General features: G+C 45.1%; 1 protein-coding gene across 2 annotated transcripts in view; it reads right to left on the reverse strand.

The window, feature by feature from the left end:
- LOC129846956 (transmembrane protein 114) overlaps positions 1 to 17852 on the reverse strand; it is a 41063-nt gene extending 23211 nt beyond the window's left edge. Inside the window, exons 1-2 of one of the 2 annotated variants that reach the window (XM_055914775.1) lie at positions 17292 to 17849; positions 7187 to 7264 (exon numbers count right to left, since the gene is read on the reverse strand). In XM_055914775.1, coding sequence (XP_055770750.1) covers positions 7187 to 7264; positions 17292 to 17472 — 259 coding nt within the window. In that variant the 5' untranslated portion in view covers positions 17473 to 17849. Of the gene's footprint in view, positions 1 to 7186; positions 7265 to 17291 lie in introns of both variants that reach the window. The other variant, XM_055914776.1, reaches the window with a different exon arrangement.
- Between the last annotated feature and the right edge of the window lie 497 nt (positions 17853 to 18349).

Consider the following 18349-nt stretch of genomic DNA (forward strand, 5'->3'; position numbering starts at 1 on the left):
GCAAAGCTTGTTGACTAATGTACCGACCAAGGGGGAGATGATTCACCTCATTCTTAGCAAAGCTTGTTGACTAATGTACCGACCAAGGGGTAGATGAATCACCTCATTCTTAGCAAAGCTTGTTGACTAATGTACTGTTTTTATATTTTAACAGTGAAGTTAGTCAAAAGCTTGTTGACTAATGTATTGTTTTATATTTTAACAGTGAAGTTAGTCAAGAGCTTGTGCATTAAAGGGAATAATAAAGTCATCGACAGGACTTTGATGAGGACCAGCCACCATTTTGATACAGGATGCAATGGTGGGTTTTAAAACTGTCACCTGTCATAAAGCAAAGGGCTCTATGCTAGAAGGCATCCGATGGTTGAAGAGTAGTGGCTGCTGCAATCTGATAAATAGTTTCACCTTAGTCAAGAACTGGCAGGAAAGTAGACTGAATAGCTTCCTGCTATTTAGGGAGAGACAAGATGTATTTCTTTTTTTTTTAAATCAAGCCCGCTTGAAAATTGAGCTTTATAACTAGATTTAAAAAAAATGTAAACATGCAATCTTTGTTAAACCAAATACCCACACATGTATAAGCGGAAACCTGATCGATGGGAGAAGCATCCAATGAATACACATGTAGTCCATCTTTAGCCTTTCCAGCATTAAGTACACATTTTAAAACCAACCAGGGCTTTCTGTGAGGTAACAAGGTCAGATTGCAACTCTATTATAGCCTGGGAAACAGTTAGGTCAATGGCATACATCACAGTGTCATCTGCATACAGGTAAATATACAAATGGTTAACAGATTGACTAATGTTATTGATATAAATAGTAAAGATAACAGGTCCCAATACAGACCCCTGCGGTACACCTTCTTTAATATCCAGGAAACTAAACTTGACACACTTAAAAATACCACATTGTGTCCTATTTGACAGATCTTTCTCAAAACCAATTGCAAGAAGGCTGATCCAGGCCTTTTTTAGTCAGCCTTTTGAATGAGAATGTAATGGTAAACCGTGTCAAAAGGCCTCAGAAAACGTCTACAAATAAGTTAGCACAATGTTTTGTTATCATCTAAGCAAACCTTTGGAAAGTTGAGATAACTATTGTCCAATTTAAGTTATATAAAATACTAATAAGTTGAGATAACTATCGTCCAATTTAAGTGATCAAAAAGGATCTCCTCCTTTGTGTAGAGGAGGACATGTGCCGCTCTTCAGATCTTTTTTAGCAAGTCACTTAATGTAGTACATCATAAATACAGAATGGTTGAAATAGAGAAGAGCTATCGATCTGCAGCTCAGGCAGCGTGCGCTCTGTGAAGACAGCTGTCCCTCCTCTCCGTCTACTTGGCAGTGCAGGAGCTGCGTGACTCCCTGTCGTACGGTGGCACCATCGACCAGGAGGAGAAGCTAATGGCGCCGAGCCATGGAATTACGAAGGAATAATCAGGAAATCAGGGAATCCTAAAAAACAGGATTTCTGGAAAACAAGGGAATTTTCTTCTCCTTCTTCCTCATCTTCTTCATCTTCATCTCCAGACTGTGTTTCTTGCCTTGAAAAGTCTGGTCTGTAAAGGTCCTTGGCTATGACCGGGCTGTTGTAGGTGTTATAGACAGGGAGCCCTGGATCAATAACTCAATAGAAACACATGATGTGAGCTCAGGAAAGAGGAGTTGTATTATTAAGGCGTGTCACTGGGGGTTCAGTCACTATCTACTGCTTTTAAAGGATCCTCCTGTGTGACGTGTGCATCCCAAATGGCACACTTTTTACTATATAGTGCACTACTTCCGACCAGAGCCCTATGTTCCCTGGTTAAAATAATGCACTATATAGGGAATAGGGTGCCATTTTGGAACGTATACCAGGAGTGCGAATAAAGGCGCCAGCAGCCTCAGCTGTAAATATCAGCTAAGTCCACAAACTGCCCAGAGAGGCAAACACTGAGCCTCTGTTCATTTTCTCTTGTACATTATGAGTAATGGGTTTGCCCACCTCCACTGTCTGCATCACAAAGGGCGGCCAATTCCCTTTTAAAGAATCCTCGTCATCTTATTGTATGAGGGGTGGGTCTATGGGCCTCTCTGGAGAGACCTTTTGCAGTTTGTGATGTTAGCTGACTCTACAGAGTGGTGTTTTGTTAAGACACTATATTGGACTTTACAGAGTGGTGTTTTGTTAAGACAGTATATTGGACTCTACAGAGTGGTGTTTTGTTAAGACAGTATCTTAGACTCTACAGAGTGGTGTTTTGTTAAGACAGTATATTGGACTCTACAGAGTGGTGTTTTGTTAAGACAGTATCTTAGACTCTACAGAGTGGTGTTTTGTTAAGACAGTATCTTAGACTCTACAGAGTGGTGTTTTGTTAAGACAGTATATTGGACTCTACCGAGTGGTGTTTTGTTAAGACAGTATATTGGACTCTACAGAAGGTGTTTTGTTAAGACAGTATATTGGACTCTACAGGGTGGTGTTTTGTTAAGACAGTATATTAGACTCTACAGGGTGGTGTTTTGTTAAGACAGTATATTGGACTCTACAGAGTGGTGTTTTGTTAAGACAGTATATTGGACTCTACAGAAGGTGTTTTGTTAAGACAGTATATTGGACTCTACAGAAGGTGTTTTGTTAAGACAGTATATTGGACTCTACAGGGTGGTGTTTTGTTAAGACAGTATATTAGACTCTACAGGGTGGTGTTTTGTTAAGACAGTATATTAGACTCTACAGAGTGGTGTTTTGTTAAGCCGGTATATTGGACTCTACAGAGTGGTGTTTTGTTAAGCCGGTATATTAGGATCTACAGAGTGGTGTTTTGTTAAGACAGTATCTTAGACTCTACAGAGTGGTGTTTTGTTAAGCCAGTATTTGGACTCTACAGAGTGGTGTTTTGTTAAGACAGTGTATTAGACTCTACAGAGTAGTGCTTTGGAAAAAGAAAAGGAAAAGGAAATAGGGAATTTAAAGTTTAGAAAACAATCCCTAAACAAAAGACTACTGCTGAGCAGAGGGTTTACCTGACCCAACGTTACAACGTAGTGATTGGTGCTTTGGAAACAGGCTGAAGTACGGACTGACTGCTGGGAACATGTTTACAAATTCATCAGCAAGCTGTCAAGCTATCCTACATAAGTGACGAGCTACATGCTGTTTATCAGTGCAGTGCCCAACATCATTAGTTGGCTGTGTTTGTCAGTGAAGCTAGCTAGCAGAAGACAGGCTACAACAAGCTAACTCAGCTGATGGAATCCCTGTCGACCGATATACTTATACATATTTTGTGCAGGAGTAGAGAGATGTCGTTTTGTTTTTGCAACTTTCTCACTGTCTATCAGAGTGTGTGTCTGTGTCTGCTGCAGGTCCCCAGTACCCATGTTTCATAGCAACCTGCTACAAGACAGGTTGCGGGAGACGATGCTACAAGACAGGTCGCGGAGACGATGCTACAAGACAGGTCACGGGAGACGATGCTACAAGACAGGTCACGGGAGACGATGCTACAAGACAGGTTGCGGGAGACGATGCTACAAGACAGGTCGCGGGAGACGATGCTACAGAGACGATGCTACAAGACAGGTCGCGGGAGACGATGCTACAAGACAGGTCGCGGGAGACGATGCTACAAGACAGGTCGCGGGAGGCGATGCTACAAGACAGGTCACGGGAGACGATGCTACAAGACAGGTCGCGGGAGACGATGCTACAAGACAGGTCGCGGGAGACGATGCTACAAGACAGGTCGCGGGAGACGATGCTACAAGACAGGTCGCGGAAGACGATGATACAAGACAGGTCGCGGGAGACGATGCTACAAGACAGGTCACGGGAGACGATGCTACAAGACAGGACACGGGAGACGATGCTACAAGACAGGTCGCGGGAGACGATGCTACAAGACAGGTCACGGGAGACGATGCTACAAGACAGGTCGCGGGAGACGATGCTACAAGACAGGTTGCGGGAGACGATGCTACAAGACAGGTCGCGGAGACGATGCTACAAGACAGGTCGCGGGAGACGATGCTACAAGACAGGTCGCGGGAGACGATGCTACAAGACAGGTCGCGGGAGACGATGCTACAAGACAGGTCGCGGGAGACGATGCTACAAGACAGGTCGCGGAAGACGATGCTACAAGACAGGTCGCGGGAGACGATGCTACAAGACAGGTCACGGGAGACGATGCTACAAGACAGGACACGGGAGACGATGCTACAAGACAGGTCGCGGGAGACGATGCTACAAGACAGGTCACGGGAGACGATGCTACAAGACAGGTCGCGGGAGACGATGCTACAAGACAGGTCGCGTTAGACGATGCTACAAGACAGGTCGCGGGAGACGATGCTACAAGACAGGTCGCGGGAGACGATGCTACAAGACAGGTCGCGGGAGACGATGCTACAAGACAGGTCACGGGAGACGATGCTACAAGACAGGTCGCGGGAGACGATGCTACAAGACAGGTCGCGGGTGATGATGCTACAAGACAGGTCGCGGGAGACGATGCTACAAGACAGGTCACGGGAGACGATGCTACAAGACAGGTCGCGGGAGACGATGCTACAAGACAGGTCGCGGGAGACGATGCTACAAGACAGGTCACGGGAGACGATGCTACAAGACAGGTCGCGGGAGACGATGCTACAAGACAGGTCGCGGGAGACGATGCTACAAGACAGGTCGCGGGAGACGATGCTACAAGACAGGTCACGGGAGACGATGCTACAAGACAGGTCACGGGAGACGATGCTACAAGACAGGTCGCGGGAGATGATGCTACAAGACAGGTCGCGGGAGACAATGCTACAAGACAGGTCGAGGGAGACGATGCTACAAGACAGGTCGCGGGAGACGATGCTACAAGGCAGGTCGCGGGAGACGATGCTACAAGACAGGTCGCGGGTGATGATGCTACAAGACAGGTCGCGGGAGACGATGCTACAAGACAGGTCACGGGAGACGATGCTACAAGACAGGTCGCGGGAGACGATGCTACAAGACAGGTTGCGGCAGACGATGCTCGCAAAAGTGTCAGATGGGACATCAATGCTCCTTTTGACCAAAACACTTGCAGACTCAAGTGATCCCTTGTCGTGATGTGTGTTTTGTCCTATATACATTTATCTAATGTATTTTTATTTTTAATCCCCCGTCACCTCAGGAGGCCTTTTGCCTTTTGGTAGGCCGTCATTGTAAATAAGAATCTGTTCCTAACTGACTTGCCGAGTTAAATAAAGGTCCAATAAAAGAAAATTTTATTTAAAAAATACTTTGTAGAAGCACATTTGGCAGCGATTACAGCTGTGTGTGTTTCTTGGTAAATCTAAGAGCTTTCCAGGCCTGGATTGTTCAATACTTTCAATACTTTTTTTTTTTTTTAATTCTTCAAGCTCTGTCAAATTGGATGTTGATCATTGCTCAACAACCATTTTCCCGTCTTACCATGGCTTTTCAAGTAGATTTAAGTCAAAACTGTAACTCAGCCACTCAGGAACATTCGCTGTCTTCTTTGTAAGCAACTCCAGTGTAGATTTGGCCTTGAGGTTATTGGTGAATTCAAGTCAGTGTCTGGTGGAAAACAGACTGAACCAGGTTTTCCTCTAGGATTTTGCCTGTGCTTAGCTCCATTTTGTTAATTTTTTTATCCTGAAAAAATCCCCAGTCCTTAACGATTACAAGCATACCCATAACATGATGCAGCCACCACTATGCTTGAAAATATGGAGAGTGGTACTCAGTAATGAGTTGTATTGGATTTGCCCCAAACATCAGGACATAAAGTTAATTTCTTTGCCACATTATTTGCAGTTTTACTTTAGTTCCTTGTTGCGAACAGGATCCATGTTTTTATGCTGTACATACTTCCTTCTTTTCACTCTGTCATTAAGGTTAGTATTGTGGAGTAACTACAATGTTGTTGATCCATCCTCAGTTGTCTCCTATCACAGCCATGTTTTAAAGCCGCCATGGGCCTCATGTTGAAATCGCTGAGTGGTTTCCTTCCTCTCCGGCAAATTAGTTCTATTGACTGGGTGTATTGAAACACCATCCAAAGTGTAATTAATAACTTCACCATGCTCAAAGGGGATATTCAATGTCTGCTTTTATCATTTTTACCCATCGACCAATAGGTGCCCTTCTTTGCAAGGCATTGGAAAACCTTCCTGGTTTTTGTAGTTGAATCTGTGTTTGTAATTCACTGCTCGACTAAGGGACCTTACAGATAATGGTATATGTGGTGTACAGAGATGAGATGGTCATTCAAAAATCATGTTAAACACTATTATTACACACAGACTGAGTCCATGTAACTTATTATGTGACTTGTTAATCACATTTTTACTCCTGAACATATTTAGGCGTTTCCATAACAACGAGGTTGAATACTTATTGACTCAAGACATTTTAGCCTTACATTTTGATATAATTTGTAAAGAAAATTCAAAAAACATAATTCCACTTTGACATTATGTGGTATTGTGTGTCGGGCCAGTGACAAGAACATCTCAATGTAATCCATTTTAAATTCAGGCTGTAACACAACACAATGTGGGGAAAGTCCAGGTGTGTGAATACTTTCTGAAGGCTCAGTATGTGGTTGTCCCACTTAGCAATCTGATGATGAATGTACTAACTGTAAGTGGCTCTTGTCACACCCTGACCTTAGTTATCTTAGTTTTCTTTATTATTTTGGTTAGGTCAGGGTGTGACATGGGGGATGTATGTGTTTGGTCTTGTCTACTAACTGTAAGTGGCTCTGGATAAGAACATCTGCTAAAATGTAATGTTTTATCAATAACCAGCCAATACCTCTACAGGAGCCTGATTAATGATGCTAAACAACAATGAGTACCTCCAACAACCTGCTGCAGAAGCACTGACAAATAATGAGCAATATCATTTACATTTAAATACTGCTAAATACTCACCGATATATCTTACATTTAAACACTCACCAATATATCTTACATTTAAACACTGCTAAATACTCACCAATATATCTTACATTTAAACACTGCTAAATACTCACCAATATATGTTACATTTACACACAGCCAAATACTCACCAATATATGTTACATTTACACACAGCCAAATACTGGCCAAAAGGTGGTAATCATTTGATGACAATGATGATGATGAAGATGATGATAAGTGTTTTAGTTAGTGTAACTGTTCTTACTTAAAAGGTGTCTGTAAGAGTCGGTGAGGTTTTGTCCGCCTTCAAACGGGTTGACGAATGGCTGACAGAGCTTCTGGGCTGGGAGAGAAGACAGAACACATGGATCAACCAATCACATCTTCCCTCCCTCAACTCCTCCCCCTCATCTCCTCCCTCCCTCATCTCCTCCCTCATCTCCTCCCTCCCTCTTCTCCTCCCTCCCTCATATTCCCCCTCCCTCATCTCCTCCCCTCATCCCTCCCTCATATCCTCCCTCCCTCATCTCCTCCCCCCTCATATCCTTCCTCATCTCCTCCCCCCTCATCTTTGTGGGCTATACTCAGCCTTGTCTCAGGATGGTAAGTTGGTGGTTTAAGTATCCCTCTAGTGGTGTGGGGGCTGTGCTTTGGCAAAGTGGGTGGGGTTATATCCTGCCTGTTTGACCCTGTCCAGGGGTATCATCGGATAGGGCCACAGTGTCTCCTGACCCCTCCTGTCTCAGCCTCCAGTATTTATGCTGCAGTAGTTTATGTGTTGGGGGGCTAGGGTCAGTTTGTTATATCTGGAGTATTTCTCCTGTCTTATCCGGTGACCTGTGTGAACTTAAGTATGCTCTCTCTAATTCTCTCTTTCTCTCGGAAGAGGACCTGAGCCCTAGGACCATGCCTCAGGACTAACTGGCATGATGACTCCTTGCTGTCCCCAGTCCACCTGGCCATGCTGCTGCTCCAGTTTCAACTGTTCTGCCTGTGGCTTTGGAACCCTGACCTGTTCACCGGACGTGCTACCTGTCCCAGACCTGCTGTTTTCAACTCTCTAGAGACAGCAGGAGCGGTAGAGATACTCTCAATGATCGGCTATGAAAAGCCAACTGACATTTACTCCTGAGGTGCTGACTTGTTGCACCCTCGACAACTAATGTGATTATTATTATTTGACCATGCTGGTAATTTATGAACATTTGAACATCTTGGCCATGTTCTGTTATAATCTCCACCCGGCACAGCCAGAAGAGGACTGACCACTCCTCATAGCCTGGTTCCTCTCTAGGTTTCTTCCTAGGTTTTGGCCTTTCTAGGGAGTTTTTCCTAGACATTGTGCTTCTACACCTGCATTGCTTGCTGTTTGGGGTTTTAGGCTGGGTTTCTGTACAGCACTTTGTGACATCAGCTGATGTAAGAAGGGCTATATAAATAAATTCGATTTGATTTGATCTCCCCCCTCCCTCATCTCCTCCCCCCTAATCTCATTATCCCTCAACTCTTCCATCTCCTCTCCCCTCATGTCCTCTCCCTCATGTCCTCCCCCTCATCTTCTACCCCCTAATCTTTTCTTTCACCTTTATTTAACCAGGTAGGCAAATTGAGAACACGTTCTCATTTACAATTGCGACCTGGCCAAGATAAAGCAAAGCAGTTCGACACATACAACAACACATAGTTACACATGGAGTAAAACAAACATACAGTCAATAATACAGTGAAAATAAGTCTATATACAATATGAGCAAGTGAGGTGAGATAAGGGAGGTGAAGGCAAACAAGATATATATATAAATAAATAAAAAAATATATAAAAAGGCCATGGTGGCGAAGTAAATACAATATAGCAAGTAAAAAAAATAACACTGGAATGGTTGGTTTGCAGTGGAAGAAGGTGCAAAGTAGAGATAGAAATAATGGGGTGCAAAGGAGCAAAATAAATAAATACAGTAGGTAAAGAGGTAGTTGTTTGGGCTAAATTATAGATGGGCTATGTACAGGTGCAGTAATCTATGAGCTGCTCTGACAGCTGGTGCTTAAAGCTAGTGAGGGAGATAAGTGTTTCCAGTTTCAGAGATTTTTGTAGTTCGTTCCAGTCATTGGCAGCAGAGAACTGGAAGGAGAGGCGGCCAAAGGAAGAATTGGTTTTGGGGGTGACCAGAGAGATATACCTGCTGGAGCGCGTGCTACGGGTGGGCGTTGCTATGGTGACCAGCGAGCTGAGATAAGGGGGGACTTTACCTAGCAGGGTCTTGTAGATGACCTGGAGCCAGTGGGTTTGGCGACGAGTGTGAAGCGAGGGCCAGCCAACGAGAGCGTACAGGTCGCAGTGGTGGGTAGTATATGGGGCTTTGGTGACAAAACGGATGGCACTGTGATAGACTGCATCCAATTTATTGAGTAGGGTTTTGGAGGCTATTTTGTAAATGACATCACCGAAGTCGAGGATTGGTAGGATGGTCAGTTTTACAAGGGTATGTTTGGCAGCATGAGTGAAGGATGCTTTGTTGCGGAATAGGAAGCCGATTCTAGATTTAACTTTGGATTGGAGATGCTTGATGTGAGTCTGGAAGGAGAGTTTACAGTCTAACCAGACACCTAGGTATTTGTAGTTGTCCACATATTCTAAGTCAGAGCCGTCCAGAGTAGTGATGCTGGACAGGCGGGCAGGTGCAGGCAGCGATCGGTTCAAGAGCATGCATTTAGTTTTACTTGTATTTAAGAGCAATTGGAGGCCACGGAAGGAGAGTTGTATGGCATTGAAGCTCGCCTGGAGGGTTGTTAACACAGTGTCAAGAGAAGGGCCAGAAGTATACAGAATAGTGTCGTCTGCGTAGAGGTGGATCAGAGACTCACCAGCAGCAAGAGCGACATCATTGATGTATACAGAGAAGAGAGTCAGTCCAAGAATTGAACCCTGTGGCACCCCCATAGAGACTGCCAGAGGTCCGGACAACAGACCCTCCGATTTGACACACTGAACTCGATCAGAGAAGTAGTTGGTGAACCAGGCGAGGCAATCATTAGAGAAACCAAGGCTGTCGAGTCTGCCGATGAGGATGTGGTGATTGACAGAGTCAAAAGCCTTGGCCAGGTCAATGAATATGGCTGCACAGTACTGTTTCCTATCGATAGCGGTTAAGATATCGTTTATGACCTTGAGCGTGGCTGAGGTGCACCCATGACCAGCTCTGAAACCAGATTGCATAGCGGAGAAGGTATGGTGGGATTCGAGATGGTCGGTAATCTGTTTGTTGACTTGGCTTTCGAAGACCTTAGAAAGGCAGGGTAGGATAGATATAGGTCTGTAGCAGTTTGGGTCTAGAGTGTCTCCCCCTTTGAAGAGGGGGATAACCGCAGCTGCTTTCCAATCTTTGGGAATCTCAGACGACACGAAAGAGAGGTTGAAAAGGCTGGTAATAGGGGTGGCAACAATTTCAGCAGATAGTTTTAGAAAGAAAGGGTCCAGATTATCTAGCCCGGCTGATTTGTAAGGGTCCAGATTTTGCAGCTCTTTCAGAACATCAGCTGATTGTATTTGGTAGAAAGAGAAATGGGGAAGGCTTGGGCGAGTAGCAGAGGGGAGGGCAGTGCTGTTGACCGGGGTAGGGGTAGCCAGGTGGAAAGCATGGCCAGCCGTAGAAAAATGCTTATTGAAATTCTCAATTATAATGGATTTGTCGGTGGTGACAGTATTTCCTATCTTCAGTGCAGTTGGAAGCTGGGAGGAGGTGTTCTTATTCTCCATGGACTTTACAGTGTCCCAGAACTTTTTTGAGCTTGTGTTGCAGGAAGCAAATTTCTGCTTGAAAAAGCTAGCCTTGGCTGTTCTAACTGCCTGTGTATATTGGTTTCTGGCTTCCCTGAAAAGTTGCATATCACGGGGGCTGTTCGATGCTAATGCAGAACGCCATAGGATGTTTTTCTGTTGGTTAAGGGCAGTCAGGTCAGGAGAGAACCAAGGGCTATATCTGTTCCTGGTTCTAAATTTCTTGAATGGGGCATGCTTATTCAAGATGGTGAGGAAGGCATTTAAAAAAAATATCCAGGCATCCTCTACTGACGGGATGAGATCAATATCCTTCCAGGATACCTCGGCCAGGTCGATTCCCCTCAACTCTCCCATCTCCTCTCCCTCATCTCCTCCCCCTCCACTCTCCCATCTCCTCTCCTTCATCTCCTCTCCATCTCCTCTCCTTCACCCCCCCCCCTCATCTCCTCCCCTCATCTCCTCCCCCTAATCTCCTGCCCTCATCTCCTCCCCTCCCCCTCAACTCTCCCATCTCCTCTCCTTCATCTCCCCCCTCATCTCATCCCCCTCATCTCCTCTCCTTCATCTCTTCCCCCTCATCTCTTCCCCCTCATCTCCTCCCCTCATCTCCTCCCCTCATCTCCTCCCCCTCATCTCCTCCCCCCCATCTCCTCCCCCTCATCCCCTCAAACACCACAGTAGTATAGCCTGGGTGTCAGTCTGTTTCTAAAACACCACAGTAGTATAGCCTGGGTGTCAGTCTGTTTCTAAACACCACAGTAGTATAGCCTGGGTGTCAGTCTGTTTATAAAACACCACAGTAATATAGCCTGGGTGTCAGTCTGTTTCTAAAACACCACAGTAATTTAGCCTGGGTGTCAGTCTGTTTCTAAAACACCACAGTAGTATAGCCTGGGTGTCAGTCTGTTTCTAAACAACACAGTAGTATAGCCTGGGTGTCAGTCTGTTTCTAAAACACCACAGTAGTATAGCCTGGGTGTCAGTCTGTTTCTAAACACCACAGTAATATAGCCTGGGTGTCAGTCTGTTTCTAAACACCACAGTAGTATAGCCTGGGTGTCAGTCTGTTTCTAAAACACCACAGTAGTATAGCCTGGGTGTCAGTCTGTTTCTAAAACACCACAGTAGTATAGCCTGGGTGTCAGTCTGTTTCTAAAACACCACACTAGTATAGCCTGGGTGTCAGTCTGTTTCTAAACACCACAGTAGTATAGCAGTCCTAGCCTGGGTGTCAGTCTGTTTCTAAACAACACAGTAGTATAGCCTGGGTGTCAGTCTGTTTCTAAACAACACAGTAGTATAGCAGTCCTAGCCTGGGTGTCAGTCTGTTATTTTTACAACCCAGAGGCTGTCTACAGCAGAAAACAGACATGCCGTCACCCACACTGGCTCTTAAACCCACACTGGCTCTTAAACCCACACTGGCTCTTAAACCCACACTGGCTCTTAAACCCACACTGGCTCTTAAACCCACACTGGCTCGTAAACCCACACTGGCTCGTAAACCCACACTGGCTCATACACCCACACTGGCTCTTAAACCCACACTGGCTCTTACACCCACACTGGCTCTTAAACCCACACTGGCTCTTAAACCCACACTGGCTCGTAAACCCACACTGGCTCTTAAACCCACACTGGCTCTTAAACCCACACTGGCTCTTAAACCCACACTGGCTCTTAAACCCACACTGGCTCGTAAACCCACACTGGCTCGTAAACCCACACTGGCTCGTAAACCCACACTGGCTCTTAAACCCACACTGGCTCTTAAACCCACACTGGCTCGTAAACCCACACTGGCTCTTACACCCACACTGGCTCGTAAACCCACACTGGCTCGTAAACCCACACTGGCTCTTAAACCCACACTGGCTCTTAAACCCACACTGGCTCTTAAACCCACACTGGCTCGTAAATCCACACTGGCTCTTAAACCCACACTGGCTCTTAAACCCACACTGGCTCTTAAACCCACGCTGGCTCTTAAACCCACGCTGGCTCTTAAACCCACACTGGCTCTTAAACCCACACTGGCTCGTAAACCCACACTGGCTCGTAAACCCACGCTGGCTCGTAAACCCACGCTGCAGTAAAACAGCTCTCCTCAACCCTGGTCCTGGGCACTGTCAGGGTGGGACTGGTTTTGTTCCAGCCCAGTACTAATACACCTGTTCCACATAATCAAGGTCATTATGATAAGTCTAATAAGTTGAATCAGCTGTGTTAGTGCTGGGTTGGAACAAAACACGTGCACAGGACCAGGACTGAAGAACAGAACAGTAAAGGGTTTTATTTGTAAAAGAGACTTGGGTCTCAATAAAATATCTGATAATAAAATATCTGATAATAGAATATCTGATCATAGAATATCTGATCATATAATGTCTGATCATAGAATATCTGATAATAGAATATCTGATAATAGAATATCTTATAATAGAATATTATAGAATATCTGATAATAGAATATCTGATAATAGAATATCTGATCATAGAATATCTGATCATAGAATGTCTGATAATAGAATATCTGATCATAGAATATCTGATAATAGAATGTCTGATAATAGAATATCTGATAATAGAATATCTGATAATAGAATATCTTATAATAGAATATTATAGAATATCTGATAATAGAATATCTGATAATAGAATATCTGATAATAGAATATCTGATCATAGAATATCTGATCATAGAATGTCTGATCATAGAATGTCTGATAATAGAATATCTGATCATAGAATATCTGATAATAGAATGTCTGATAATAGAATATCTGATAATAGAATATCTGATAATAGAATATCTTATAATAGAATATTATAGAATATCTGATAATAGAATATCTGATCATAGAATATCTGCCATCTAGCTGACAATCCAAAGCAGCTTACAGCCATGTAGTTCCAGCTGAGCTACAGAGGACTACACTATACATGTTATAACCCTGGTAGTACCATGCTCTACCAGCTGAGATACAGAGGACTACACTATACATGTTATAACCCTGGTAGTACCATGCTCTACCTGCTGAGATACAGAGGACTACACTATACATGTTATAACCCTGGTAGTACCATGCTCTACCAGCTGAGATACAGAGGACTATACATGTTATAACCCTGGTAGTACCATGCTCTACCAGCTAAGATACAGAGGACTATACATGTTATAACCCTGGTAGTACCATGCTCTACCAGCTGAGATACAGAGGACTACACTATACATGTTATAACCCTGGTAGTACCATGCTCTACCTGCTGAGATACAGAGGACTACACTATACATGTTATAACCCTGGTAGTACCATGCTCTACCTGCTGAGATACAGAGGACTATACATGTTATAACCCTGGTAGTACCATGCTCTACCGGCTGAGATACAGAGGACTATACATGTTATAACCCTGGTAGTACCATGCTCTACCAGCTGAGATACAGAGGACTACACTATACATGTTATAACCCTGGTAGTACCATGCTCTACCAGCTGAGATACAGAGGACTACACTATACATGTTATAACCCTGGTAGTACCATGCTCTACCAGCTGAGATACAGAGGACTATACATGTTATAACCCTGGTAGTACCATGCTCTACCTGCTGAGATACAGAGGACTATAGTATACATATCATTGCTATGCAGACGACACACAATTAATCTTCTCCTTTCCCCCTTCTGATGACCAGGTGGCGAATCGCATCTCTGCATGTCTGGCAGACATATCAGTGTGGATGACGGATCACCACCTCAAGCTGAACCTCGGCAAGACGGAGCTGCTCTTCCTCCCGGGGAAGGACTGTCCGTTCCATGATCTCGCCATCACGGTTGACAACTCCATTGTGTCCTCCTCCCAGAGCGCTAAGAACCTTGGCGTGATCCTGGACAACACCCTGTCGTTCTCCACCAACATCAAGGCGGTGGCCCGTTCCTGTAGGTTCATGCTCTACAACATCCGCAGAGTACGACCCTGCCTCACACAGGAAGCGGCGCAGGTCCTAATCCAGGCACTTGTCATCTCCCGTCTGGATTACTGCAACTCGCTGTTGGCTGGGCTCCCTGCCTGTGCCATTAAACCCCTACAACTCATCCAGAACGCCGCAGCCCGGCTGGTGTTCAACCTTCCCAAGTTCTCTCACGTCACCCCGCTCCTCCGCTCTCTCCACTGGCTTCCAGTTGAAGCTCGCATCCGCTACAAGACCATGGTGCTTGCCTACGGAGCTGTGAGGGGAACGGCACCTCAGTACCTTCAGGCTCTGATCAGGCCCTACACCCAAACAAGGGCACTGCGTTCATCCACCTCTGGCCTGCTCGCCTCCCTACCACTGAGGAAGTACAGTTCCCGCTCAGCCCAGTCAAAACTGTTCGCTGCTCTGGCACCCCAATGGTGGAACAAACTCCCTCACGATGCCAGGACAGCGGAGTCAATCACCACCTTCCGGAGACACCTGAAACCCCACCTCTTCAAGGAATACCTAGGATAAAGCAATCCTTCTGCCCCCCCCCCCCCCCCCCCCCTTAAAAGATCTAGATGCACTATTGTAAAGTGGCTGTTCCACTGGATGTCATAAGGTGAATGCACCAATTTGTAAGTCGCTCTGGATAAGAGCGTCTGCTAAATGACTTAAATGTAAATGTACATGTTATAACCCTGGTAGTACCATGCTCTACCTGCTGAGATACAGAGGACTACACTATACATGTTATAACCCTGGTAGTACCATGCTCTACCAGCTGAGATACAGAGGACTATACATGCTATAACCCTGGTAGTACCATGCTCTACCAGCTGAGATACAGAGGACTATACATGTTATAACCCTGGTAGTACCATGCTCTACCAGCTGAGATACAGAGGACTATACTATACATGTTATAACCCTGGTAGTACCATGCTCTACCAGCTGAGATACAGAGGACTATACATGTTATAACCCTGGTAGTACCATGCTCTACCTGCTGAGATACAGAGGACTACACTATACATGTTATAACCCTGGTAGTACCATGCTCTACCAGCTGAGATACAGAGGACTATACATGTTATAACCCTGGTAGTACCATGCTCTACCAGCTAAGATACAGAGGACTATACATGTTATAACCCTGGTAGTACCATGCTCTACCAGCTGAGATACAGAGGACTACACTATACATGTTATAACCCTGGTAGTACCATGCTCTACCTGCTGAGATACAGAGGACTACACTATACATGTTATAACCCTGGTAGTACCATGCTCTACCTGCTGAGATACAGAGGACTATACATGTTATAACCCTGGTAGTACCATGCTCTACCGGCTGAGATACAGAGGACTATACATGTTATAACCCTGGTAGTACCATGCTCTACCAGCTGAGATACAGAGGACTACACTATACATGTTATAACCCTGGTAGTACCATGCTCTACCAGCTGAGATACAGAGGACTACACTATACATGTTATAACCCTGGTAGTACCATGCTCTACCAGCTGAGATACAGAGGACTATACATGTTATAACCCTGGTAGTACCATGCTCTACCTGCTGAGATACAGAGGACTATAGTATACATGTTATAACCCTGGTAGTACCATGCTCTACCTGCTGAGATACAGAGGACTACACTATACATGTTATAACCCTGGTAGTACCATGCTCTACCAGCTGAGATACAGAGGACTATACATGTTATAACCCTGGTAGTACCATGCTCTACCAGCTGAGATACAGAGGACTATACTATACATGTTATAACCCTGGTAGTACCATGCTCTACCAGCTGAGATACAGAGGACTATACATGTTATAACCCTGGTAGTACCATGCTCTACCTGCTGAGATACAGAGGACTACACTATACATGTTATAACCCTGGTAGTACCATGCTCTACCAGCTGAGATACAGAGGACTATACTATACATGTTATAACCCTGGTAGTACCATGCTCTCCCTGCTGAGATACAGAGGACTATACATGTTATAACCCTGGTAGTACCATGCTCTACCTGCTGAGATACAGAGGACTACACTATACATGTTATAACCCTGGTAGTACCATGCTCTACCAGCTGAGATACAGAGGACTATACATGTTATAACCCTGGTAGTACCATGCTCTACCAGCTGAGATACAGAGGACTATACATGTTATAACCCTGGTAGTACCATGCTCTACCAGCTGAGATACAGAGGACTATACATGTTATAACCCTGGTAGTACCATGCTCTACCAGCTGAGATACAGAGGACTATACATGTTATAACCCTGGTAGTACCATGCTCTACCAGCTGAGATACAGAGGACTATACATGTTATAACCCTGGTAGTACCATGCTCTACCAGCTGAGATACAGAGGACTATACATGTTATAACCCTGGTAGTACCATGCTCTACCAGCTGAGATACAGAGGACTATACATGTTATAACCCTGGTAGTACCATGCTCTACCAGCTGAGATACAGAGGACTATACATGTTATAACCCTGGTAGTACCATGCTCTACCAGCTGAGATACATATGGTCACACTAAGCCACACAGGACGAGTATCTGACTTCCTGCTGAAAGAAAAGTAACATGCAGTGACTTACAGTTGCAGGTCCTCCATAGTCCTGAGTGTGAGCTGAGAGAGAGGTTGGAGTTGTTTTCCCTCTGAGCGACATCTATGAGGTACCAGTAGTCTGTCCCTATAGCCACCCCCAGCAACACAAAACTGGACACTCCACACACAGCTACAAACAGTGCCAGAGCTCCCAGAGTTAGCCTCACCATACCGAGAAGAGGACAGGAGAGATAAGAGAGAGAAACAGAGAGAGTGATAGACGTGGTGAGGCAAATAAGAGCCAGAAAGAAAGAGGTGTGCAGAGCATGAGGGAGTGAGAAAGAGAAATGAAGAGAAACACAGAGAGAGGGAGAGAGGAGGAGGACAAGAAGAGAGAGAGGGAGAGAGAGAAGGAGAGAGGGAAAGGGAGAGAAACACAGAGGGAGAGAGGAAGAGGACAAGAAGAGAGAGAAAGGAAAGAGAGAGAGTGAGAGAAATGGAGGAAAACACAGAGAGAGGGTGAAAGTCAGAAGAGAGAGCGAGAGATGAAGATTAACATTGAAAAAGTCAATAATAATAATAATTGAAGCAAGAGAGAGAGAGAGAGAGAGAGAGAGAGAGAGAGAGAGAGAGAGGAGCAAAAAACCGAGAGGAACAGAGAGAGAGAGAGAGAGAGAGAGAGAGAGAGGAACAGAGAGAGAGATTAGGTGGGGGTGAGAGATCAGAGTGGCAAACACACACAGGGGAAGAGGGGGAATAAGAGAAATACAGGGGGTGAAAGATTAAGAGCTGGAGAGCTCAAGGAAAGAGATGGAGAGCTGTTGTGGACTGTCTCTATGTCAGAGTGTGTATCTGCCATCTGTGGAGTGGAGGTGTGTCTCTGTGTCCTGGTCTGGTACTGCAGTAGTCTACCTACCACAGGGTTTCCCAAACTCAGTCCTTGGGCCCCTCTGTGCACGTTCAGGTTTTTCCCCCTATCACCACACAGCTGATTTAAATCATCAAAGGTTGATGATGAGTTGGTTATTTTAATCAGCTGTGTAGTGCCAGGGCAAACATATAAACATGCACCCAGGGGGTGTGTGGTACAGGACCAAGAGGGTGGGG

The sequence above is a fragment of the Salvelinus fontinalis genome, unplaced genomic scaffold (genome assembly GCF_029448725.1).
Source record: "Salvelinus fontinalis isolate EN_2023a unplaced genomic scaffold, ASM2944872v1 scaffold_0668, whole genome shotgun sequence".
Taxonomy (NCBI): domain Eukaryota; kingdom Metazoa; phylum Chordata; class Actinopteri; order Salmoniformes; family Salmonidae; genus Salvelinus; species Salvelinus fontinalis.